Source organism: Tachyglossus aculeatus, chromosome 7 (genome assembly GCF_015852505.1).
Source record: "Tachyglossus aculeatus isolate mTacAcu1 chromosome 7, mTacAcu1.pri, whole genome shotgun sequence".
NCBI classification, from domain to species: domain Eukaryota; kingdom Metazoa; phylum Chordata; class Mammalia; order Monotremata; family Tachyglossidae; genus Tachyglossus; species Tachyglossus aculeatus.
This window is the reverse complement of record NC_052072.1, coordinates 44,096,090-44,122,181: the sequence shown is the minus strand read 5'-3', so window position 1 is coordinate 44,122,181 and position 26,092 is coordinate 44,096,090. Positions and strand designations below refer to the sequence as shown.

The window sequence follows — 26,092 nt, the reverse complement described above, 5'->3', positions numbered from 1 at the left end:
CACGTGCTTGAACATGCCACACTGATTTTCCTAGCTTCTTCCCTTGCATCGACCGTAGAGATATTAATAATCCCTGTTCCTCGCCTCCCTCCCAGAAAGACTAGGCGAGTGAAGCAGACAGTAGTTGTAGAGTGCTAAAAAAGAGCTTGAAATGATTGGTATTCCCAGGCCCTCCTAATATAAAAGGGACTACTGTAACCTAAGGTGAGAATTCGTTCCCTGGGAAGGTTAGAAGTGAGCGTCGTGTTACGGCAAACGCGAGAGTACCACCAGGACCCAGCAAGGAAAGACCGTGGAGCTGGTTTACATGACTTTTCATCATTTTATTCTCATATTTGTACAGCTATATTTTACAATGCAGTAATGCAGTTTAGACACAGCCCAAACCCTGTCTCCGGAGTATTTAGAACACAAGCATGACGCAGCATGTAATAAGACAAACATTCCCAAATAGAGTTTAGTTAGCGACAACTTTGAGTCGATGGGTCTGTCTGCACCTCATAAAGGAATTGGGCTCATATAGTCCATACATTGAAAACTTCCATGGAAAAAGGCACCGTGAGTACACATTGTACGTGTATATATATATATATGTATATATATATACTAACTGAAAACTAGAACAAAATTACACATTTCTTCCTTCTGCGGCTGTTTTTGTTTTCTTTTAATACACACTTTGTAAATTGTAAACCTTCACTTGCAAAAAAATACAAATACACTGATGCGTTTTAGACAAAATATTTTCTTACTTATACAGATGCAATACTTTAAAATATTTTGTAAGTGCTCTATCTCAATAAAGATTCTCAGATCCGTGTCTGCCTGCAGATACAAAATCGAGCCTTTAATGCATTTTTATATTTTTTAATATATCTTTTTTAGGTTTATATATATATTTATTTATATATATATATTTATATATATTTACAACTCTGCCATATATTCCTTCACCTTTGGTTAAAAAATTAAAGCCCTCTCTTTTATAGCATACTGAATTCTCTTTTAAAAGAATGCACATTTACATACAAAAGAAACATCTGTTCCCACAAAACATATACATTCCTCATTTTTCAGAACGAGTGAAGTCATATTCCAAAGCTTATACACACTCCACCGCGCCGCCACGTAAAATGACTTTTTCCGCTGACAGTATTTTACAGATAGACTGATCATTTCTTTTATGTCACTAGGGAAATTTTCTTTTTCCCCCACCTACGGTCTGCACTAATGGATGAAAGAGGCACTACATCATGGGATGAACATTTTTAAAGTGTTACAGTATCCTTTGGATAGCTTCTGGGGAGGGGGTGGGGAGGCAGGAGGCGAGCACTGCAGGTGAGCTTCAGCAAGCCTTGGGGAGCTCTGAGGGCAACTCAGCCGAGGAGACACGGTATTGGACCTTGGTGTTGGTGATGGCTCCGTGCTTCTGCCGCAGGTGAAGCCGTAACTGGCTCTTGTGGCGGAAGTGCAAGTTACACTTCTCACACTGGAAGGAACAGAGAGAGAGAAGAAGGGAGATCAGCACTGTCCTCAGCATCAATGGTATTTATTGAGCACTTTCTGTGTGCAGAGCACTGTACTGAGCTCTTGAAAAAGTACAAAGCAATGCAAGGTTAGCTCCAGCATCGACGGAGCCGGAGGCCATTTCCAAAAGGGTGTGAGCGTGTTTGTAAGCTCAGCTGTCCAAGGGTATCAATGATTTCCCATCACCATGCTGGGAGGTGGATGCTCACTTTTTTTCTCTGTGAAAAGAGCCAAGACCATTCCGAAGTGTTGAACCAATATGTAGCAAAGGGCAATTGGAATTGGAAGGTGGGGTTCCTCCTTAGAACAAAACAAAGGTAAAGGAAGGGAAAAGATGGGAAAATAAACTCTTTGAGGGCAGGGATTGTATCTACCAACTGTACTTTTCCAATCTTCCAAGCATTGTACTAAGTGCTTGGGAGAGTATAATAGAATTGATAAATGTGATTCCTGTCTTTGCAGAACTTAATCTAATGGAGGAGCTCACAAGTGCTTGAAGAGACTGAGAAAGGGGGTATCAGCGGGTCTCAAGTCTGTCTGGAGTGACCTGTTCACTGGTAGACCAGTACCTCAATTGAGATGCCCATCAGAGAGCAGGTGGTTCTTTCTCCTCCACTTTTTCTTGGGGTTTGTTTTTGAGGGAAAACTGATGTGAAAACTAGTAGTTGGAGAAGGAGAGGCTTGGAAGAGTCAGAGTTCTACTCTCCCAGCCCTGCCTGATTCACTCAGTAACAAAGGGTAAATGGCAGAAGGGAGAAATCTCGAAGCTAAGTTAAAAACCACACTGACGTTATAGGTTGTGAAACAAAGCCGTGTGACACCATGCTCAATTCCCTCCTTCCACACCTAGTGGAGAGAGAAGCAGCATGGCCTAGCGGAAAGAGCACGGGCCTGGGGGTCAGAGGATCTGGGTTCTAATTCCGGCCCCACCACTGGCGGGCTGTGTGACCTTGGGCAAGTCATTTAACTTCACTGTGCTTCAGCTCCCTCAACTGCAAAATGGGGATTCAATACTAGTTCTCCCTTCTACGTGGCTCAGTGGAAAGAGCACAGGCTTTGGAGTCAGAGGTCATGGGTTCAAATCCCAACTCTGCCAACTGTCAGCTGTGTGACTTTGGGCAAGTCACTTAAGTTCTCTGGGCCTCAGTTACCTCATCTGTAAAATGGGGATTAAGACTGTAAGCCCCCCGTGGGACAACCTGATCACCTTGTAACCTCCCCAGCGCTTAGATCAGTGCTTTGCACATAGTAAGTGCTTAATAAAAATGCTATCATTCCACTTAGACTGTGAGCCCCATGTGGACCGTGATTATCGTGCATCTACCCTAGCGCTTAGTATGATGCTTAACACAGAGCAAACACTTAGCAAATACCACAATTATTAACATTACTATTATTTCTGCATTACAGACTGGAGGCTGGGGTGATGAAAAAGGAAACAAGCTGTGAAAACACCCTCCGACTTCTGGTGTCACCATATCCTCTGCCCCAGCCCCCTGGTCTATCAGTACGTAAGTAGAAGGTGGCAATTATAGGGCCCTGAGGACTTGAGAGGTGCTCCCACCCAACTAGGTAAAAATGTGATGTACGTACATGGTAGGGCTTCTCTCCCGTGTGTATCCGTAAGTGGCTCTTGAGGGTCTGCAGGTGCCGAAAACGAGTGCCACAGATCTCACAGGGGTAGGGCTTCTCACCAGTGTGGATGAGCACGTGCGCGCGAAGATGTGCCACCTGTTGGAGAAAGAGACCATGTTAAAGACAGAAGGATTTAACAAGCAGCAGTGTGGCCTAGTGGATAGAGTATGAGCCTGGGAGTCAGAAGGATTTGGGCTCTAATCCCAGTTCTGTCACTTGCCTGCTATGTCACCTTGGACTTCTCTGTGCCTCAGTTCCCTCTTCTGTAAAATGGGGAGGAAGACTGTGAGACCCATGTGGGACATGGACTGGGGCCAAACTGAGAAGCCGTACCTACCCCAGTGCTTAGTATGGTGCCTGGCACATAGTAAGCGCCTAACAGATGCCATTTAAATGTTTTTTAAAGAAGGGATCAACACCATCAGTTGATTGAGGACTTCTGAGTCATCAAAGGCTCCAGGTTTGGAAAGTCTGAAACGCCCACCCCAAAAACCCATGGCCCTCACCTGGACAAATCGAGCTCCACAGGTCTCGCACTTGTACGGCTTCTCTCCAGAGTGAATGCGAGTGTGGGTTTTCAGGTTGGCCGGACGGTTGAACTGGGCTCCACAGATGTTGCATCGATAGGGTTTCTCACCTGTTGCCAGAAAAGTATCAGAGAGAATATATAATTGGAATGTCCCAATGGGAGACTGACCTCAGCCCCATTCAGTGTCTTCCCAGAACAATGGGAGGTCACAGCAAATATGAATCTTCACTGAAAAACTGGAGAAACTGGATACCCCAATAGGAAGAATATACACAGTGAGCTATGGTCCCAAACCCAGGAGTCCTAGTTCTCAAGCTAATGCTCTCCATCTTGTAGACCCCATATTCTTTTCTTCCCTTCCAGACACAGAATCTATATTTCTGTAAAATCTTAGCCAGGCTGATGATCAGCCTGGAACTCATTCCAGTTTCTTCTTCTGGGAAACAGAAATTTCCCCTCACCTTCTCTGAGGCAGAATCCCAACTACACACACTAGAGCTATAACCCATATATTAGACTTCTGAAAGCGGCACTAAACGAGCAAAGACCATTTTCTTTCAATCAAAGGGCCTGTGAAGCCCCAGAGTACAGGCTTTTGCTGGAAAAGAAAATGAAACAGTAATTTTAAAATTCTGCACAGTCCCCATCTAAGACCTAGTTCTAAGGAATAACCGAGTCCCAGAGGCAAGAGCCCCTGGCTTCTCTGTGAGGTCAAGAGGACCACTGTCCTCATTTTACATTTAGATTGGATTATTTACAGATCTAGAGAAGGGAAGGAGCCTTCTTAGGGATAATATGAAGGGGGTCTCTCGTGAGGGTGATATAAAAAGGGGTTAGCAGTCCTCATCCTTTTGATTCAAAAGGAACCTGAATGAAGAAAGGATATGGCCAGGAACTAAGGGATCTGGAATGCATCTTGCTCAAAGTATGAGGAAAAAGGAAGGTCACATGGTTTTGGGTCTTCTTGATACTAAGTGAGCACATCAGAATGCACATCTTGGAAAAGGCAGAGAAAGTTATTCACTTTAGGAATAAAAACACTCTCTGCCCCATTTCCCATAGCCTTGGTCCTGAGAATTCTGAATGTTGACATTGGATGGTGGTGGTGTCAGAGGGTTAAAAAACTAACTCCACCACAATTAAAACTATAATCTTCTCCAGTCAAGCAACTAAAAAAAAACTCATGGAGAGTTACTTGTGGGAGAGAGTGATTTAGGGTTGGGGAAGGCAACTTGGGAGTGAGGAATAATGATAGAAGCAGTGTGGCTCAGTGGAAGGAGCCCGGGCTTTGGAGTCAGAGGTCATGGGTTCAAATCCCGGCTCCGCCAATTGTCAGCTGTGTGACTTTGGGCAAGTCACTTAATTTCTCTGTGCCTCAGTTCCCTCATCTGTAAAATGGAGATGAAGATTGTGAGCCCCTCGTGGGACAATCTGATCACCTCGTATCCTCCCCAGTGCTTAGAACAGTGCTTTGCACATAGTAAGTGCTTAATAAATGCTATTATTATTATTATTATGCTTGCCTCTGTCGTACCTTAATGGGATAAGGTGAGGATGGACAGAGATGAAGCCCATAGAGTGCTCTAAACTTCTCAGAAGAGCCCACAGTAAATGTTCCTTTCACCGATTCCTAACCTGGCTCTTCAAGTAAATAAAAAAAAAAAAGACTACTCCTACACACCCCTGCCTTCAACTCTGCTCACCTCCATCCATCACCACGCTAAGGGTTCCTGCTCCTTACTCAACTAAGTAGAGAATAATAATGATGGTATTTTTAAGTGCTTACTAAGTGTCAAGCACTATTCTAAGTGCTGGGGTAGATACAAGGTAATCAGGTTGTCCCATGTGGGGCTCACAGTTTTCATTCCCATTTTACAGATGAGGTAACTGAGGCATAGAAAAGTTAAGTGACTTGCCCAAAGTCACACAGCTGACAAGGAAGTACAAGCCGACTTGTACTTCCCAAACATATAGTACAGTGCTCTGCACACATTAAGTGCTCAATAAATACAGTTGAATGAATACAAGTGGCAGAGGTGGGATTAGAAACCAGGACCTCTGACTCCCAAGCCCATGCTCTTTCCACTAAGCCAGAGAAGCAGCACAGCCTAGTGAAAAGAGCTCAGGTCAGGAAGCCAGAGGATCTGGGTTTTGATTCCAAGCGCTTAGTACAGTGCTCTGCACACAGTAAGTGCTCAATAAATACAATTGATGATGATCCTGGCTCCACCACTTGTCGGTTTGTGTGAACATGGGCAAGTCACCTAACTTCTGGGTGCCTCTGTTCCCTCATCTGCAAAATGGGGACTCAATGCCTGTACTCCCTCCTACTAAGACTGTAAGCCCCATGTGGGACCTGCTTATCTTGTAAACACCCCAGGGCTTAGTACAGTGCTTGACACCTAGTAAGCATTTAACAAATACCATAACTCCCCCATCCATGGGGAGGCCTAGGGCCAAGACCTGCTCTTCCCAAAAGCCATGTGGCCTAGTGGAAGAGCACAGACCTGGGAGACCTGGCTTCTAAGCCTGGCTCTGCCTCTTGCCTGATATGTGACCTTGGAAAAGTTACTTCTTTCTCTGTGCTGCAGTTGCCTCATCTGTAAAATAGGTAATTAACACCTGTACTCCCTCCTACTTAGACTACAATCCCTTGCTTCTTTCAATCATATTTACTGAGTGCTCACTGTGTGCAGAGCACTGTACTAAGCGCTTGGGAAGTACAAGTTGGCAACATATAGAGACGGTCCCTACCCAACAGTGGGCTCACAGTCTTGAAGGGGGAGACAGAGAACAAAACAGAACATATTAACAAAATAAAATAAATAGAATATGTACAAGTAAAATAGAGTAATAAATACGTAAAAACATATATACATATATACAGGTGCTGTGGGAAAGGGAAGGAGGTAAGGCGGGGGGGATGAGGAGGGGGAGGAGGAGAAGAGGAAGGAGGGGGCTCAGTCTGGGAAGGCCTCCTGGAGGAGGTGAGCTCTCAGTAGGGCCTTGAAGGGAGGAAGCGAGCTAGCTTGGCAGATGTGCGGAGGGAGGGCATTCCAGGCCAGGGGGAGGATGTGGGCCAGGGATTGATGGCGGGACAGGCGAGAACAAGGCACGGTGAGGAGATTAGCGGCAGAGGAGCAGAGGGTGCGGGCTGGGCTGGAGAAGGAGAGAAGGGAGGTGAGGTAGGAGGGGGCGAGGTGATGGAGAGCTTTGAAGCCGAGGGTGAGGAGTTTCTGCCTGATGCGTAGGTTGATTGGTAGCCACTGGAGATTTTTGAGGAGGGGAGTAACATGCCCAGAGCGTTTCTGGACAAAGACAATCTGGGCAGCGGCGTGAAGTATGGATTGAAGTGGGGAGAGACAGGAGGATGGGAGATCGGAGAGGAGGCTGATACAGTAGTCCAGACGGGATAGGATGAGAGCTTGAACGAGCAGGGTAGCGGTTTGGATGGAGAGGAAAGGGCAGATCTTGGCAATGTTGCAGAGGTGAGACCGGCAGGTTTTGGTGACGGCTTGGATGTGAGGGGTGAACGACAGAGCGGGGTCGAGGATGACACCAAGGTTGCGGGCTTGTGAGACGGGAAGGATGGTAGTGCCATCAACAGTTATGGGAAAGTCAGGGAGAGGGCAGGGTTTGGGAGGGAAGACAAGGAGTTCAGTCTTGGACATGTTCAGTCTTGTTCCCTGCTCCCCATGTGGAGCAGGGAATGTGTCCGACCTGATTGTCTTATATCTATCCCAGCGCTTAGTACAGAGGTTGGCCATGTAGTAAATGCTTAACAAGTGCCACAATCCTGATTATTCCTGTGGGGAGTGAGGGAGGGATGGGGCGAGTACCTGTGTGGACCGTCTTGTGGCTGGCAAGATTGCCCTTGTAGCGGAAGGAAGCTTGGCAGCGGTCACACTTGTAGGGCTTGTCGCTGTGAGTCTGCAGGGTGTGCCTCTTGAGAGAGGCCTCTTCTGAGAAGCGGCAGTCGCACTCGTTGCAAAAGAAAGCCCCATTTTCTGAAGGAGATCAAGGGAAAACGGTGAGCAACTGGGATGAATAAGCAGGCCAGCACTTTTGGTGAACCCAGGGCCCAAAGGGACCTGATAGAAGCAGCGTGGCTTAGTGGAAAGAGCACGGGCTTCGGAATGAGAGGTCGTGGGCCCGCCTCCGCCACTTGTCTGCTGTGACCTTGGGCAAGTCACTTAACTTCTCTGTGCCTATTACCTCATCTGTAAAATGGTGATTGGAAGTGTGAGCCCCACGTGGGACACCTGATTACCCTGTCTCCCAGACCTGGTCTCCCTCTGTCTCCCAGTGCTTAGAACAGTGCTTGGCAATAATAATTATTATTATTACTGTTATGGGATTTACTGAGAGATTCAGTTGATCTGGGGGAGCTGGTTATGGAGGGGAAAGGAAACAATAGCCTCCCTACCCCACTGGTTAGAGCTTAAGAGTTTAATGCATATTCCTCCCTCAAAAACCCAGAAGACTGATCTTCACCGTTTAAGAATCTATTTAATTATTCAGGATCCCTCACTTCTCTGGTGCGTTATCTAAGGAGCTCTTTGCCCTTTTTATGCTATTTAGCAAGCACTTACTAGTGTCAAGCAGCACTGGGGTAGATACACATTTATCAGGTTGAGACATTCCCTGTCCCACATGGGGCTCACAGTCTAAACTGGAGGAAGGAGGATTCAATCCCCATTTTGCAGATGAGGTATGAGACACAAAGAAGTTAAGCGATTTGCCCAAGCTCACACAGCAAGCAATCAGCAGAGCCGGGAAAAGAATCCAGGTCCTCTGATTCCCAGTCCTCTGACTCTTTCCACTAGGCCATGCTGCTTCTCGAGTCACTATTTCATTATTATTCACAAACACCCTGGAGGTAGAAAAGTAGTCAGAAATTTCCATGTATCTCATAGATGGGGAAACTGAGGTAGAGATAGGGACATAGGCTTGATCCTAGATCACCTAGTTGACACAGACCACAGAGCACAAGGATCCCGGCTTCCTTTAGAGCTTAGAGCTCAGCCCACTTCCCTCTGTGCTAGGGCTCTCAAAATGGGTGGATGGATTTCCTAGTAGTTGTGTTGCTAATATTCCCAGTATTAAGAACAGGAAATCTGCTACTGTTGAACATTTTCTGCGTGCCCATAGGCTGTATCTGTACAGCCAAAGCAGACATAATGAATCCTGGGATGTTCTCTCAGGCAATCTTTACCTCCCATATATCTGCCCTGGCCTGAAGTAAAGACAGTAAGCTCTTTGTGGGCAAGGATTGTACCTACCAACTCTATTGTATTGTACTCTCCCAAGCCCTTAGTACAGTGCTCAGTAAGTGCTCAATAAATACAACTGACTGAAGCACAATGGTCAGTTTTTACAACCAAATAATCCACCCCAACTCTGGTATCTTGGAAGTACGGTTTCCTTCAAGCCAGTGTTGGCATTGTCAATAATAACAAATGATCAGATGTTGGGAAGTAAGTGGGTCAAAAACAGGCCATAAAGACACCATGATGAGGGAGGAAACACATCCTATCAAAGGTTCCCCACCCCCAACCCTCATCCTAACCAGAACTCACCACAGCTGGAGTCAGAGTACTCAGACTGAGTCTCCCCGATCTCCTCAGGGAAGGTGGAGCCCGGAGGGTGAAGGCACATCTCAGCATGCTGCGGGGATTGGGAGCCGCAGGAACTGCACTTAGATGAGTGGGAGAACAGTGGTGAGTGGCTCTCGCTGCTGCTCCGTGGGGAGCCATCCAGAGATCTGGCAGGGTGAACAAATTGCAAAAAAAAAAAAAATCAAGAAATTATAATTAATCAATTAATAACTGAATTCATGCTTCTAAGGGGAAATCTGGTTTGCTCCCCAACTGCCATTTTCACCCCTTCTCACTACCAGGTAAGAACCCCAGTGTGCAAACCCCCTTGGCCTCATCCAAAAAACAGATGTCTCCTAGATCACCCTAGCTGCCCCGATCTGCAAGCTCTTTGCAGTGCTACTGGGAGTCCCTTGCTGGGCAGGACTATTTGACAATCCTGGACCTGGAAGGGATCTCAAGAAAGCAACTAGTCCAGCTTCCTGCCTTCAGGCAGGCAAACACCAAAACCATCCAGGACAGGTGAGGAGTTCAGAATTAGAGATTTCGCTCTCACAACTGGCAGCCTGGTCCAATTACTCCCATTTAACAGACAGGGAGGTGGCAAAGCAAGTGTTTCATCACTAGTCAATCAATGGTATTTTCTGAGTGCTTACTGTGTGCAGAGCACTATACTAGGTGCTCCGGAGAGTACAGTACAACAGAGTTGGGAGACGTGTTTCCTGCCCACAAGGAGCTCATAGAGTAGAGGAACTGTAAGCTGGGCTGGGAGAAGTCGGAAGGCCCGGCTCCAGTCCAAACCTGAGACCAAGCCCCACCACGGCATGTATGGACCGGTAGCTGGTGGTCCACGCCTTCAACCCTTCCACCACCAGCGTCCAAGGAAACACACCGAAGCAAAGTGTCCAAGGTGGTGTTTCCCCCACTGAATTACCTGTTGACGATGTTGTTAAGCCTGCTGGCCTGGGGGACGGTGGAATCCTCCCCGTTGGCGCTCATCTTGGTTGGGGACTGGATGTCAAGGTTCTCTGGCTCCATGGACTGCTGGCAGGAGGATGCCGGGACATAGGTGCGAGGGGAGAGGCGTCCCGGGTCACCCGGCTCTGCGCCGTCCGTCTTGTTGGTCTGGTTGAGCGAATTGAGCACAATGAACTTATACTTCTTCCAGTTGCATGCCTTTGGGTCGCTGGGGCTCTTGGCCACGGGGGAGCCCGAGCCCTGGCGGATGCAGGCGTTCTTGCTGCTGCTGGACTCGGTCGGGGAGTTGGGCTGGCAGTCCGACTTCTGGGGGCTCTGGGGGCTCACCAGGCCCTTCCGGTTCAGGGGCGCATTCGGGGCCTCAAAGTGTAGGCTGATCTCATCCTCCGAGGAGGTTCTCTCCTCCTCCTTGCCGGTTTTGTCGCAGGGAAAGTAAAGGTTGTTCCGGACCAAGGGGGCAGCAGTCTTGAGGCCCTCAGCCACACTGTAGTGCATGTCACTCCTCACCTCCTCAGGAGACGTTTCCTTGGGGGAATAGATGGTGGCGTGGCACAGGCTGGATGGGACCTCCATGGCGGCCCTGTTGTAGTCCGTGGGGACTGTCCTGGAACTATCGCAGGGCAGCCCTCGCTCTTTGGGGAAGGGGTTGGCTCTGGGCAGGTCCGTCATAGGCATTCTGACATCTCTCAGTTCATCGTCAGAGAAGAGAAAGTTGTTCACGGGAAGGTGGCTGTAGACAGGGTAGGAGGCGGGAGATGCAGGCAGGCTGTTGTACAAGTTGGGGGCGAAGGCTCGCCCGTCACACAAGGGGGCACTGCGGCGTGGCATGCTGCTCTCGCCCATCTCCCGGCCAGGGTACGCCATGACATCTTGGGGCAGCAGCATGCGGCCAACCAGAAACTCTTCCCGCGAAGGCTTGATGGCAGAGATCATCTCGGCTTCACTGCAGGGGGAGAAGAGAGAAGAGGGGGCGACATCGGACCCCGACCAGATAATCATTTTGGAGCTCAATTGGATCACAGTGGCTTTTTAATCAAAAGGAGCTGACCTAAACTGTGCGGGTAAGTGAACCCACCTTCCCGATCAAATCAGTGATATTTCATTCATTCATTCATTCAACTGTATTTATTGAGCACTTACTGTGTGCAGAGCACTGTACTAAGAGCTTGGGAAGTACAAGTTGGCAACATATAGAGACGGTCCCTACCCAACAGTGGGCTCACAGTCTAGAAGGGGGAAACAGAGACAAAACAAAAAAATATTAACAAAAAAAAATAGAATAAACATGTACAAATAAAATAAATACATGGAGTAATAAATACGTACAAACATATATACACGTGCTGTGGGGAGGGGAAGGAGGTAAGGTGGGGGGGGATGGGGAGGGAGAGGAGGGGGAGAGGAAGATGGGGGCTCAGTCTGGGAAGGCGGCCTGGAGGAGGTGAGCTCTCAGTAGGGCCTTGAAGGGAGGAAGAGAGCTAGCTTGGTGGATGGGCAGAGGGAGGGCATTCCAAGCCAGGGGGAGGTCGTGGGCCGGGGGTCGACAGTGGGACAGGCGAGAACGAGGCATGGTGAGGAGATTAGTGGCAGAGGAGTGGAGGGTGTGGGCTGGGCTGGAGAAGGAGAGAAGGGAGGTGAGGTAGGAGGGGGCGAGGTGATGGAGAGCCTTGAAGCCCAGGGTTACGAGTTTCTGCCTGATGCGTAGGTTGATTGGTAGCCACTGGAGATTTTTGAGGAGGGGAGTAACATGCCCAGAGTGTTTCTGGACAATGACAATCTGGGCAGCAGCATGAAGTATGGATTGAAGTGGGGAGAGACAGGAGGATGGGCGATCGGAGAGGAGGCTGATACAGTAGTCCAGACGGGATAGGATGAGAGCTTGAACGAGCAGGGTAGCGGTTTGGATGGAGAAGAAAGGGCAGATCTTGGCAATGTTGCGGAGGTGAGACCGGCAGGTTTTGGTGACGGCTTGGATGTGAGCGGTGAACGAGAGAGAGGAGTCGAGGATGACACCAAGGTTGCGGGCTTGTGAGACGGGAAGGATGGTAGTGCCATCAACAGTGATGGGAAAGTCAGGGAGAGGGCAGGGTTCGGGAGGGAAGACAAGGAGTTCAGACAAGGAGTTCAGTCTTGGACATGTTCAGTTTTAGATGGTAGTATTTACTGACTGGTTACTTTGGAAACAGCACAATACAACAGAGTTGGTAGAAACGATCCCTTCTCCGAAGGAGTTTATGATTTGGTGGGGGAGGCAGATGCTAAAATATAATATTTGCTAAAATGCTAAAGACAGATGCTAAAATAATAATTGTATCATTTGTGAAGCGCTTATTATGTGCCTGGCACTGTACTAAGCATTGGGGTGGATACAAGCATTTCGGCTTGGACACAGTCCCTGTCTGGCGTGGGGCTCAGTCTCAATCCCCATTTTACAGATGAGGTAACTGAAGCACAGAGAATTCAAGTGACTTGCTCAAGGTCACGCAGCAGACAAGTGGCAGAGCCTGGATTAAAACCCGTGATCTTCTGTGTAACAGGTAGAGAGAGACCTCCCTTCTCCTCCAACCATCAGGATAAATTCCATAAGAGAAGGCTGGAGCCTTCTGAGAGTCTATCCACCCTAAACCTCCGTGAGTAAGAATGGGGATGGGTGGCAGAGGAATTCAAAATCCCCCCCCCCCCCACCACCCCCGACGATTTTGGGATTGGTGTGGGCTCTTCCTCTGGGAGGCTGCTGCTGGGGGAGGAGAAGGAAGGGAGCCAAGACCAGTGGGCCCAGAGAAAGAGGCTCACCTGGCCTTGATGAACTTTCGGCACGTGTCCACAACGTGCTCCATCTGCAGGTAGAGTGCGGTGGCCATGACTGCCATGATGTTGCTCTCCCGCAGGTTCAGGCGAGATGTATACATGAAGTCCAGGAGGATGCAGAACCCCTCAGGGTTGATTTCTGGATCTAGGTTAATCATGTTCAGATTGCACTTCAACTGATCTGTGAAGATGCTGTAAAATAGGCCGCTGCAAAAAAAAAAGGGGGGGGGGGGCGGAAGGAGAGAAGAAAGTCACTTACTCATTGGGCTTCCAATACTTCCCTTTATGACTAGGAGTAGATTCCACTGGCTAATCAAGAAGTTCCCTCTCTCCAGGTTCATCTTTCCTTGGAAGCCAATCCAAGCCATGCCTGACCCCATTGCATCCCTAAGTTTGCTAATTCCCCCGCCTGCATGCCTAACTTTACTAGGGCTCAGAATGGACAGGAATTAAGTTAACTGTCCACTTCTAGCGGGAAGCATGATGTTGGCATGTGGGGCTTTGTCTCGACAGCCCACCGTTCTCTGTAAGGGTCTGTCGTCATACCTGCAAGCCATGAGGACCGTCTTGTGGGCCCGGAACTGCTCTCGGTTCACCACAATGACAACATCAGTCAAGATATCCCGGCTTCTGAGGCGGTTGAGGTTGAGGAGGACATCACTAGCATGGCGGGTGAACTGGATGCAACTGTCCGCTGGCAAAGCCATTGTGTTTGTGCCTGGAAAGAGAGGGATGGGAGAAAGCATGTCCAAAAGCCTGATTAGAGTCAGTCAAAGGAGGGAATTTGGTTCAGCGGGCTAAGCAAAAGTGTGTGAAACCAGGAGTTCTAATCTGTAATCACTGGATCTGTTACTGCATCAGCAAAATGGGATAAATTGTAATCATGATACTTTTTAAGAACTTATTCTATGCTAAGCATAGAGTAGATAGAAGACAGACTGTTCATGTATAACGTGGAGTTGGCACTCTACAGAGTAGAGAGCTGGTATTATCTCCATTTTATGGATGAGGAAATTGAGGCTCAGACTTACCTTCCCATGTCACATAGCAGGCCAGTGGAAGAACAGGGATAAGACCCTGAGTCTTCTGACACTGAGCCCACGATTCTTTCTACTAGGCCTCCTAAAGAATGGCAACATAATTCATTATTTCTCAGGATCGCTCTTAGAAGGAAGGAACTATTCCTTATTCTAATCTACTTTAAAAGGGTATTTGTTAAGTACTTACTATGTGCCAGGCACTGTACTAAATGCTGGGGTAGATACAAGTTAATCAGGTTGGACATGGGACTCACGGTCTTCATCCCTATCTTACAGATGAGGTAACAGACACAGAGAAGTGAAATGACTTGCCCAAGGTTGCATAGCAGACAAGTTCTCAAATTTCTCAAGATCTTAATACAGTGCTCTGCACTCAGTAAATATTACTGATGATGACCATGATTATATTTCAAGCATCTCTTTATTTAGATGTGGTTGCAGTCTAAAAGAATTTGAAAATGCAACCTCGCGCAACCGGGTTATACTCTGCAAGCAATGGGCACTCAGACACAATTTGTGAGAAAGTTCATGATGGTTAGGATAATGATGGTAGGGGTAAGAATGATGCAGGAAAGAGGTCTGTCCTTTTCCTTCCTCTTATGAAAAAATAGATTTTTTCCAGGTGGTAATGACTAAGAATACCCATTTATGTTGGTTCTAATGAAGGACATTTTAAAAGGCATCAAATTAAGTTTACCTACCCGATGCCTCAATTCACTGTCCAAGATTTCTTCTAAAATCTGCAGGGAAGAGAAAAACAAACAGAAAATCGATTTAGGAATGCAAAATGGGATACGGCATTCTTGTGTTCAGAGTCAGGTCTTGAGTTTTGCTTTGACAGGCACATTAGGGCAGTAGAAAGCCTCTTTAAAGAGCACAGTACGAGGCTTTGCAACAGGATAGCACAGGTTTCCAATGCATTCTTACTGCGACCACAGGCATCAGAAAACTACGTAAACACATCCTCTCCCTCCTCCTCAGTTACGGGAATAGGAAAAGGGTAGTTCCCTCCCAAAGCCTGAGACTGTACCACATCCAGAGGCGGTGTGGGATAAAGAAAAGAAGATAAAAAGCAGTGGCTGCTAATTCCCATCTTCATCATTCACATTATTAGAATTAACCTTTGAGCACCAACAGTGGAGAGGTGTTCTTTCAACATCTATTTAGAAATGACTCCTGTTGAGTGAGCCTACCCTAGAGTTCCGCTCTCATCTCTCCCATGAACATTTAAGTTGAGTTTTTTCTCCTCTCCCCGTTTCTGTAGAGCCGAAAGGCATTAAGTCCCAAAGCTTCTGAGATTTGTGATCTCCAATGCCATCTGCTGGATGAAGCTTCCAAACAGCTGGCTACGTATACCTAGGTATACCTGGTATAGGTACACCTAAGAGACTGGGAAATAAACATCAGCTAGTTGTGACCCGTGAAAAATTCACAATATTTTAGTGTTTCCCGTCTCACTCCTCAGGGAAATGGCCCAACTCTCCTAAAATGCAACGGACTCTGCCCTTTAAAATAAAAAGGGGAGTAAATGATTACTCGTGCGGAGGATGTCGCTCTTCCCCGAAACTCTTCTCTTCCAGTTAATGTTTGCCTTTTAGTCTTAGTGCACGGAATGAGACTTCAAGGCATTCATTTAAACTATTTGTATCTTCAAAGCTGCTCTGAATCTTACTAACTGGAGTCTCCAAAATGAGTCGTTTCCTTGAGGCTGCAAATGTTCTGACCTTTCTTTACAGCCCAGGTGCCACCCACACAACAACCTCACCAGCTTTAAGAGAAGCAAGCCATAAAGTTTGCCTCCTCTGCCTCGGAACCCCTTCACGGCATGCAGTAACAAATGAAAAAATACCAAACGGGTCTGTATGGCAAACGAGGCTTCTTCAACAAAAAATTCAAAAGCATCCTTTCCACTTACAGGAGGAGTCGCCTTTCAAACTCCCCACACTTTGGAGATCTGAGAAGTTGGCTTGAAGACAGTGACAGTCATTCGCAAAAATAAAGGTATTTTCCGTGTAAGATATCACGTTAGCTACCATAGTAGCCAGGGGAAGCCAATAGAATTTTACCTTGGCAGAGTGAACCAACTGCACCGATCTCAGCAATGGGAATTCTGCTGTGCCTGAGTAATAAATCTTCAGGGTCTTCCATCTTTTTTTAAGGCTTACTTTACGTAAGCAGCCCTGTCTCGGGAGGTCAGGGTTCACGAAAAAGGGTGGGTTTAAGCGCATATTTAACTCCCAAGGTCCTCCCCTCAGGATTTGACAACTCTGCTCCTCGGGCAGCTGTTCTTCACTAGCCCGGTTAAGTCACCCCAAATGACATTACTGCCTGGAAAAAAGAACTCTCTAAAGGAAAAACCAAGCGGAAATCCAACAGAAGAAGGGGGGGAGGGCTTGGACAGTGGTTCCCTATTGCAGCAGTGACCGAAACTCTTTGGAGGGTGGTTCGTTTACCTGGGTACTAAAAGAGGGAAGCCGGGGGGAGACTCCAGCAGAGGTATTACAGGAACAGAACCTTGGCAAGGAGTTTTCCTGCTTCAAGAGGGCTCTGTGCCTCCCAAAGTTCCTTTTCCCCTTCTCTTCCAATTTCTGCCAGGAGAGGGGCTGGTGTTGAACCAGCCGGGGGTGCATACTACAAAAGGGAAATCCACTTTCAAACCACTCTTCGCTCTAATCCCTCCCCAGACCCTGGTGGGACGCGAGGCATCGCAAGCCACATTCCTGCAAAGACTCGTAATCCTCCCCCATTCGCTCAAACACCCGGAAAAAAAATTTTAAAAAAAATTTAAAAAGCCATCGTACCTGACTCCAAACCATTCCCCACCCCCAGGGGCATAGCCGGCTCTGAGCCTCGTCCGTCTCGAATCCTGGGGAGATGAATGACTGGATCGGGGCTATTGTAGCATCCCTTAGTGTGTTTAGAGTAAAATAAAACTTTTCATGCACATCGTAAGCTAACATTTTTTTTTTCTACGGGGTAAAAGGAAGGAGGGGGGCGGAAAGGAGGGGAGGAGAAAGGGGGATGTTACAGCCCTCTCTCATTCCCGGAATGTAGTCGATTGAGACTAGGCGTATTTCAGAGAACGCTCTCGCCTATCACCAGCTCCAAACAGAAGTAACTTTCCAGGAAGTAGCGCTGGGCTTTGCTGGCTTCGGCCTGGGAGCTTTTTCTGCACGGTTCCCTCCCCTTGCCCGCAGTCCGGGCCAGCAAATTCCCGGGAGAGAATTCAGGAGCAGAGTGGCTAGGGGGAGGGGAGGGGTGGGAAAGATTACTAATGCTCCTCTCTCTTCCCCAGCCCGGAAATTTGCATTGCCGCCCCAGGGGAGGGACTCATCTCGCCTTGGGCAATACCCTGGAAGTGGCGCAACTTGGTAATAAAAACAATAATAATAATGACATTTGTTAAGCGCTTACTATGTGCCAAGCGCTGTTGTAAGTGCCGGGGGAGATAAAAGGTAATCAGGTTGTCCCACGTGGAGATCACAGTCTTAGCCCCCATTTTCCAGATGAGGGAACTGAGGCACAGAGAAATTGTGACTTGCTCATGGGATTAGAACTCCTGACCTCTGATTCCCAAGCCCCTGCGCTTTCCACTGAGCCATGCTGCTTCTCAGGGGAGACACTTGAGGGATGGAGGGGACGGGGGGAGAGGAAGCCCGGACTCTGGGGTCCGAATGCTAAGCAGAAACCGAGCCCGAAGGGAACCCAATCCGAAAGTCCCTTCCGCCTACGTTTTCAAGAAGGAGAAGCCGGCCCGGGTGGGTTTCTGCCCCGAGTTTGCAAGGATCGGAGTTGCCGAGGCAAACGGGGAAGGGGCTTGGGATTTCCGAGGCCCATTTCCCCGAAATCCCGCCTCCCCCCCCCCTCCAACTCCCGTCTCTGGGGGCTCATCGCACTGTACTCGACGCTTGGGGAAAGTAGTACAAAAAGAGCTCATCCCTGCCACAAGAAGCAAAAGACGTTTGCTTCCTCCCTGTTTAGCTGTCAAGGAACTGCAGGCGTAGAAAAATCGCACGGGAAAGAGGCATTGGGCAAAACGCGTGCAAGTGCATTTAACACATCTGCTAACTTATGTTGTCCTCTCCCAAACGCTTAGAACAGTGTTCTGCACATAGCAGGGGCTTAATCGATACTATCGAGTGATAGATGCAGGTGGATGACGCTGTGATGAAGCAATGGAGATGGTGATGCCCTTAGATCTCTCCCGGAGGACGACCCTCTGTTCAGGACCGACAAGTTGGACGAAGCAACTGATTATAGTTCTCGTGGCTTGCCAGTGGTGCGTGTGCTCATTCTCCCATCCCTAGCCGGATTGTTCCTACTGAGGCTCAGAGTGCAAGGTGTGAGTATAAGAGCAAGGGTACGGCACATTGCAGGGTGCATGTGTGGTCTTCGCCCACGCCGGACAGTTTAAGGTAAAGCCGGAACTAGAACCCAGCACTCCTGGTTCCCACCGCGGGGCTCTTGCCCCTGGCCCAACAGCAAAGTTCAGGTGATGGAAAACTCATTGCTCAACGGCTTGGGCATTCCTGCCAACTGATGGCGATTTGCTGCCCCTGGGCTTTGTGAGGGGGCGCTTCTGCAGGCATTGAGCTATTCTGCCCCTTTTCTGGGGCTGGATTGGCATAGCTAGGCAGAAGGAGATCAATCAATCGTATTTATTGAGCGCTTACTGTGTGCAGAGCACTGTACTAAGCGCTTGGGAAGTACAAATTGGCAACATATAGAGACAGTCCCTGGCTCAGTGGAAAGAGCTTGGGCTTTGGAGTCATTGGTCATGGGTTCAAATCCCTGCTCCGCCAACTGTCAGCTGTGTGATTTTGGGTAAGTCACTTCACTTCTCTGTGCCTCAGTTACCTCATCTGTAAAGTGGGGATTAAGACTGTGAGCTCCCCGTGGGACAACCTGATCACCTTGTAACCTCCCCGGCGCTTAGAACAGTGCTTTGCACATAGCGCTTAATAAATGCTAATATTATAATAAGCTTTTTAGATTTTTCTAACTTGCTGAAACAGGTGGCTGTGAAGGTGGGGGTTAAAACTCTTTGAAAAGTAAGCCAGGGTTCGCCAAACCTCTCGAGCCTAGAACCAATCAGAAAATAAAGGGTTTCAACGAGGATAAGGAGGGAGAGGGGGAGTACCCAGCATCTAAGGGGAGTGACATTGGTAAAGAGCAACAGATTCACCTAGAAGGCCCCAGGGAGAGCTGCAGGCTTTAATACAGTGGCATTGCACACTGCTAAACGATTCTGTTGTGTATGCATGTGTTTAAGACTACATTTGGTTTCCAAAGCGCAGCAGCTTTATTTATTAACATATTTGCTTCTGTTTGGGTGCCTCGGGTCAAACCGCCTTGTTTTTGTTCTAAAAACTCCACGCGCAGACACTTTTTTTTTTAAGAAGCAAAAATTGCACATCAAAGGAGCCTCGATGGTGCTGGTAGCCACTCGTTTCCCCTGTAGGCCTGGTGTCTAGGTCGCTCGGTAGCACGCCTGTCCTGACTTTCAGTTTGATCTATTTCCTGCCCAACACTACTTTGTGAGCAAACAAGCTTCTAGGAAATTTAACAAAAATTGAGGGATGGGTTTTATCGTAATTTGTACTTGTAAAACATGGGTATTTTGTCCTACCCTTCCCAAGGAGAATCTCGCAACATTCTGTCTTAGAAATGCCCCAGGAAATCAACGAGATGAATGGGCACTGGCAAGATAAAGTAGTTTGGGATTTAGGGACTCGAGTGGGTAACTTCAAGAAGGTTTACCTGACCTCGTTTGAAAAATACATCAGCACACCCTTCCCTCCCCGCCCCCCCAACAATGCATTTTAAATTGTATTTGAACATAGGGTAGCCAAGCTCTTTATTCATGTTAATGAAGATGGAAAGAAGTAACTGTCCTTGGAAAGCGATGAGTCAAACATGACAGCACTTAAAAAAATTTCCATGCATGAATTTCCAAAACGAATGCACGAGCCTTTCTCAAAAGACAAGCAACCTCCAATAGCGTGTGCTGTGAGAGCAGCTGAAAATGATCCACTATATTAACTGCTGACTCGGGCTGTGGGCATACGCACTTCCGAGTCCTGTCTAATACAAGGGAGGACGGCGCCCCACTATTTTAGAGAAGCAGCATGGCTCAGGGGAAAGAGCCCGGGCTTTGGAGTCAGAGGTCATGGGTTCAAATCCCGACTCTGCCACTTGTCAGCTGTGTGACTTTAGGCAAGTCACTTCACTTCTCTGGGCCTCAGTTCCCTCATCTGTAAAATGGGGATTAAGACTGCGAGCCCCCCCCAGGACAGCCTGATCACCTTGTTACCTTCCCAGCGGTTAGAACAGTGCTTTGCACATAGTAAGTGCTTAACAAATACCATCATTATTATAACGCACTTGACTTTTCCCTCCTAGTGGTCCAAAGCCCACATTACTCGATTTTAAGACACTTGGGACAGCAAGAGTGAATAGTCTTGGTTCAGAGACAGTCCGAGGAAGGGGTGGGGGACATTAAACGCACAAGCCTCCCTTTTCCTTGCCCTGACTGCCTGTAAAGTCTCCGAGAAAATTCAATAAGTGACGGTACAAGTCCTGCCTGCGGGCTGTGAGAACGACCGAGGGAGCAAAGATCATAGCCAGACTGGTCAAAAGGCAATCAGCTCTTGGGGTGTGTATGAATATATATATATATATATATATATATATATATATATATATATATATGTGTGTGTGTGTGTGTGTGTGTGTGTGTGTGTTTTAATAAGTGCTGATTAACACACACAAGCAAGAGATCTTAAAAAAAGACTTTGGGAATGTAAAAATCTGCAGCTCCCCTCACAAAAAAGGTATGATAACCGATGCTTTGATTGTTTTTCCCCCTTTCTTTAAATTCCATCATTGTTTGCTAGGTCCAGTTTATTTCTCGTGGATACTAGATGGCACCTTGAGGGCGTGGGAGCAACGCACAGGTCTGCAAGCAGCGTGGGGCTCCAACGAGCTGGACCTCAGTTTCCCCTTTTCCAAGCTCCCCCTTCGGACGACGCGGTGGTCATTTTCCACCGGTGGACGGCTCATCCCGTAAGGTCAGTCAAGTCCTCGGGGGTGAAGGGGGCCACGGCGTTTGCAGGGTCTTATTGAGTGGACGCCTCCTCCGGGCATCCCGCGAGTACGCGGCCCTTTCTTTCCCCGACGGAGATCCGCTAGTTCGCCCGGACCGGGGCGCCTCGCCAGGGAGCGGCCGCTAGGTGGCAGGCTAAGCCCGGGTTAAAGCCTCTTCCACTTATTTTTGTTTTTCCATCAACTCGTGGAGGAAAAAAATATAGGGGGGTGGGGGGGGGGAAGACCAAGAAAAAACAAAAACAAAGCATAATTTGGTCGAGACAAGTCAGTCTACCTTTGAAGGCGTCTCTAGCAACTTTATGAGAGGTATGTGCGTGCTTTCCAACCACAGGGCTTCGGAGAGTCCTAGAATTTTGGACCGGGGGGCAGGGAGAAGAGAGGGTTGTTTGTTTTTATGTTTTTGGCTTCCCAGGCCACACAGTCCTTCCTTCTGTCTACCCGCACGCAGAAGTCCAATCGCCCACACTTCCTTACAAGTTGTCATAAAGAGCCCCTCTTCCAGGGTATTTCCAACAATCCCTCCGTCCATCCCTTCCCCCGCCGCCCCCTCGGACGCGGCCTTGCACGTGGTCACTAAAAGGGGCTCTGCGGGGGAAGAGAAGTGTCCTGGGAAAGACCAGATCCAAGCTGACCGTCCAGGGGCACTCGCCCCTCACAGTCCTTTCATCATCATCATCAATCGTATTTATTGAGCGCTTACTGTGTGCAGAGCACTGTACTAAGCGCTTGGGAAGTACAAGTTGGCAACATATAGAGACAGTCCCTACCCAACAGTGGGCTCACTGCTCTGCACAAGTCACCATTAGATTGACTGATGGAAGGCGGTGGCCGTGGGGGGCGAAAGCTCCCTCTGCCCCGGATTCAGGACCGGCGCTCTCCCCGTCCCACCTGTTGCGCGAAGCGTTCAGCGTTGGCCGCGCAACTGTAACCGCCGCTGCTCGCCACCGTCCAGCAGAACCGCCGTCCAACCGCACCAACCGAAGTCTGCCGGCACCCCCATCCCCACCCACCCACGGAAGACCCTCGTGGGCCACAATATGCGTCTTTCCGCCGCCCCCCCCCCTCATACGCATAACATTTTAGAAAAATGTAAGCGAGATACATTTGGATTCAAGACACCGCGTCACGAATACCCACTACCTCCCCTTTTCCTACGATAGTGGAAAAGTAGATGCGTGGTTAGAGTTATTTTTTCATAGAGGGAGATCAGCCGCCGAGGGAATTTAAAAAGACATCTCTCTCTTTAAATTCCCGTACTAGGGTGAGAAAGGATCTGTCTCTCCCCCTCTCCCTAGTTCAGCCTTCCCAAGTTTTCACACCATTCCCGAATTTTGGATTTCTGCTACCAGGCCTCCGAGCGGATGACCTCAGAGGACCGACGGAGGTCGCTGCTGCTCTTTCTACCAACTGCCAAACCTTCAACCTTTCAAAACAAAAAAAGTTAGGGCCTGGAAGGGAGGGAAGGAGGAATTTTGACATCGTCACAGCTCCGATTTGCCCAACCGAATACTGTACTCCCCAAACTGGAACTCTTCAACAAGGTATCGGCAAACGGCTCCGCGGAGTTGGCAACCTCTCCTCGACTTAAATGTCTGTGCCTGCCTCCCTTCCCCCCACCAAACCCTCGCAAGGGTCAGAACCAGTTTCTTGGGACTCGGGTCCTCTCCAGAAAGCAGGGTCCAGAAGACCTCCAAACAGGCCCGATTCACAGCCATTAATTCAATCGTATGTATTGAGCGCTTACTGTGTGCAGGGCACTGTACTAAGCGCTTGAAAAGTACAATTCGGCGACAAATACCACTTCGCATTTAATCCCACTGGGATCCCTTTTTCTTTTTCTAAACAACCTCCATCATCGCCATCTACAATTCTCCGGCAACGAGCACTAGATGGCCATTTATATTCGACTTTCTATTTATAAGTGGGTCGAGGGGGGGGGGGTAAAAAAAAAAAAGAGATGGCGATGGATAGGAGAGCCCACCCCTCATCCCATCTGCAAAGCAGTCTTTTCTTTTCCACCAGGGGCTCGTTTGCAAGGACGACCCAAGGCGTCAGTTTACTAAAGAAGCCAAAACTTCCATCTCCCCACACCCCCTCCCAACCTTCTCAAAAAAAAGGGGGGGGGGGGAGGAAAGGAATGCGCTTCGGCTCTCTCCTTAGAGATCATGTTTGATGCCGCTACCTCCAGGAATAGCGTGTGGACAGGGGCCAGATGAACTTCAACTTGGGCTGCAGATTTACGAGGCTTTGTCGCTATGCCAAAGGTTGTGGTAGTAAATAGTGAACAAAATAGAGACCTGTCCCCTGCCATATGGGGCTCCTTCCCCTTCCACTCTTTTTTTAAAAAAGTTATTTATTAAAACCACCCCCCACACAAGCACCTTGCAGGGAAAAATAAAGGAAGCTATCTGTCTTTGGAGAGGAAGTCGGTAGCATCATTACGGTAAAGCCACGACCATTATTTCTAAGACGCTTTTATATGCTTTGGGTTTTCTCCCCCTTCCTTACCCCATCTCTCTTTCCTGCCCCACTTTTCGGACGAGCGTAAACCTAAGTCCGTCAGACCCTTCCTGAGTCCACTTTCAGTGTTTCTCCTTAAGAGGAATCGGTCGCAGGCCGCCCTCCTCGGGACCATAAACTAATTGAAAAATCCATAAAAGATTAGATCTGTTTTCTTTCGGAGAAGCAGAGGGCTAAATGACCGAATTAACGATGCTTCTTCACATTCTCACGCGCGGGTGCATCACACACAGATCTTCCCACTTGGGGCCATTCCCACTATTTAAAAAAAGATACCAAAAAAAAAAACCAAAACAGTCCTTGGTCATATCCGCTCCCACCTCTTAGCCTGACTAATTTTGTAATAACAGTGGCTTTGGGTAGTAAAGAATGGGGGGGGGGGGGGTTAACTATACTTATTGCAATGTTAACAACAAAGGATTCCATTTTCAACTAGTGATTTAATAACAGCGCGTCACATTTCCCAGGATCTAAAGTCAACCGCGGTGTTGAATATTCATTTCTAAAGAGACATTTTGCATGATCATTATTACACATAGCAACTTGTTGCCTCTCCAGAGTCAGTTTAAAAAAAAAAACCTGACACACACGCCCACACACAAAAAAAACATCGTGATACAACAGTCCCGATTCCCGCTAATCTCTTCCCAATCCCGCCATCTCGTCCCCTGTTCCTCGTAGTCAGGGACATCCACAGGTTGCCGAAACACGCCTGCCTCGCAGTCTCGCTGGCAAAGTCACTGGCACAGGGATCACGCTCCCTCCTGCTTCCTAAAGAGCGCTAAACCCTCTGCGAACTATCCTGCTCCCCTCCTCGGTGGGATCAGGAAGAATTGCGGAGACTTCTCCCTCCCCCTCTAATGAAGAGGGAGGTAGAGGGGGTGGGGAGCGGAAGACACAACCAGTCCATCTAGTAGTCTGAAGCCTGGTGTGTGTCTGCTACACCAAATCCCGCAATTTCCCCCTGTGTCATCTATTATATATAAATAAAACGCGAAAAAAAAAACAGCCATTGGAAGGCAACCCAGAGTCACGCAGAGCTCGAAACACAACAACACCGCCTGCGAGGAGTGCTTTTCCCCTTCCATACCCCATCCTACCCCACTTAGTTGTCCTGTCAAAGCCCTTGAACCTTCCCCCCACACAAAACTCCGCTGCAGGTGCACCCCATCCGACCCTTCCCCGGGGTGGGTTTAGAGGGGTAGCCAGGAGTTCCCCTTCCCTAAAGGCAATGAGAAAAAAAGCCAAAACGCTCACATGTTTGAATGCAAAAATAAAAAGGCATTTAAAAGGACATTCGTCTCTTTAAAAAAAAAAAGAGCAAAGGCCATTAAATGGAATTAGAGAACGACGCTTCATCTGGGATCATGACAAAACCAAGGAGTTTGCTTCCACATTTTTTTCCCCCCCAAAATCTCTGCTCCTCCCGGTGTCACTTAATCTAAACGGCTGAGGCTGATGGAAGAGAGCCAACCAACGCAGCGAGGAATCAGCCTCTTCGCCCGCTGAGAGAAAGGAGGGAAAGGAAAGGAAAGGAGACAAGAAAAACGGGGACGAGGGACAGGGAAGGGAAAAGAGGAAAGGACGGGAAAGAGAAGGCAGATCGCAACCGAGAGGAAAGAAAAAAAAATCAACCCTGTGCAAAAGCCACATAAATTCAGCAACACCGCAAGAAGCAGCTCTAAAACCCGTGTTCTCTCTGCCCGTCTGGTGGCAGTCACCCTACATTCACGGATCACCCCCAAAACATCACCTCGCCCTCCCTAGTCTCACCTCCCCTCCCACCCTCCTTCTCTCCCCCACCTCCTTTGCGAAGACCAAAACAACACGAAAAACACCCGATCTACTCAGAGCAATAGGAAAAAAAAAAAAAATCTATAACCTAGAACGGGAGACGTGGGACTAATAATCTGCATTTATTTTAACACCTGCTAGAAAGAAAAATATATATATATCAACAGATATACACAGGAAACTTGGAGCCCAAGCAATTGGCAAGAGCAAAAAAAAAAAAAAAGAATTAAAGGGTAAAATAATGATCATGAGCGGCAGCGGCACCAACAGCAGCAGCAGCAGGAGGAGGAGGAGGAGGAGTAGCAGCGGCGGCAGCAGCAGCAGCAATAATCACCTGGTCTCCGGGCTTTCCTAGAAACTCCTTGCATCACCACTTCTAAGAACCCCAGTTCTAAGAATCAACACAGCCCAATTCTCGGAATTTGAGCTGCCGACTTTACCACTGCAACACGGCAGGGGAGGCCCGGGTGTCAGGGCCGTCCCTCCCGGGCCGTCTCTCCCCGCCCAACCGTCCCCTAAATCGGGTTTTCTGCCTGCCCTCCGGCTGCTTAAAATCG

General features: G+C 48.3%; 1 protein-coding gene and 1 long non-coding RNA gene across 7 annotated transcripts; one reads left to right on the top strand and one right to left on the bottom strand.

Moving 5' to 3' along the window:
* Positions 1 to 308: 308 nt before the first annotated feature.
* BCL6 (BCL6 transcription repressor) lies at positions 309 to 26,092 on the bottom strand. 5 transcript variants are annotated; one of them, XM_038749217.1, is made up of 11 exons: positions 16,916 to 17,534; positions 16,181 to 16,745; positions 14,816 to 14,854; positions 13,621 to 13,792; positions 13,060 to 13,281; positions 10,223 to 11,209; positions 9,271 to 9,455; positions 7,531 to 7,698; positions 3,669 to 3,799; positions 3,121 to 3,258; positions 1,346 to 1,489 (listed from the first exon to the last, which is right to left on the bottom strand). In XM_038749217.1, exons 4-11 carry the CDS (start codon positions 13,779 to 13,781, stop codon positions 1,346 to 1,348), a joined length of 2,136 nt encoding a protein of 711 aa, XP_038605145.1. In that variant the 5' UTR covers positions 13,782 to 13,792; positions 14,816 to 14,854; positions 16,181 to 16,745; positions 16,916 to 17,534. The 5 variants fall into 5 exon arrangements, with proteins under 5 accessions (XP_038605147.1, XP_038605145.1, XP_038605144.1 ...); XM_038749219.1 differs by having other exon boundaries at positions 309 to 1,489; positions 16,181 to 17,534; XM_038749216.1 differs by lacking the exons at positions 16,181 to 16,745; positions 16,916 to 17,534 and adding an exon at positions 25,870 to 26,092.
* On the top strand, positions 1,994 to 23,646 carry LOC119930663. Of its 2 annotated transcripts, none has more exons than XR_005451848.1 (6): positions 1,994 to 2,124; positions 2,938 to 3,038; positions 16,032 to 16,115; positions 17,410 to 17,485; positions 21,011 to 21,184; positions 22,571 to 23,646. It is a non-coding gene; the product is annotated as an uncharacterized LOC119930663 (long non-coding RNA). The 2 variants fall into 2 exon arrangements; XR_005451847.1 differs by having other exon boundaries at positions 22,517 to 23,646.

Excerpts from the sequence above, each read along its gene's own strand:
- BCL6 (XM_038749216.1), bottom strand. The coding sequence starts at position 13,781 with ATGGCTTTGCCAGCGGACAGTTGCATCCAGTTCACCCGCCATGCTAGT. Across the intron at positions 9,456-10,222 it reads CTTAACAACATCGTCAACAG|ATCTCTGGATGGCTCCCCAC; the intron begins GTAATTCAGTGG and ends TCACCCTGCCAG. Across the intron at positions 7,699-9,270 it reads GTACTCTGACTCCAGCTGTG|AAAATGGGGCTTTCTTTTGC; the intron begins GTGAGTTCTGGT and ends GATCTCCTTCAG.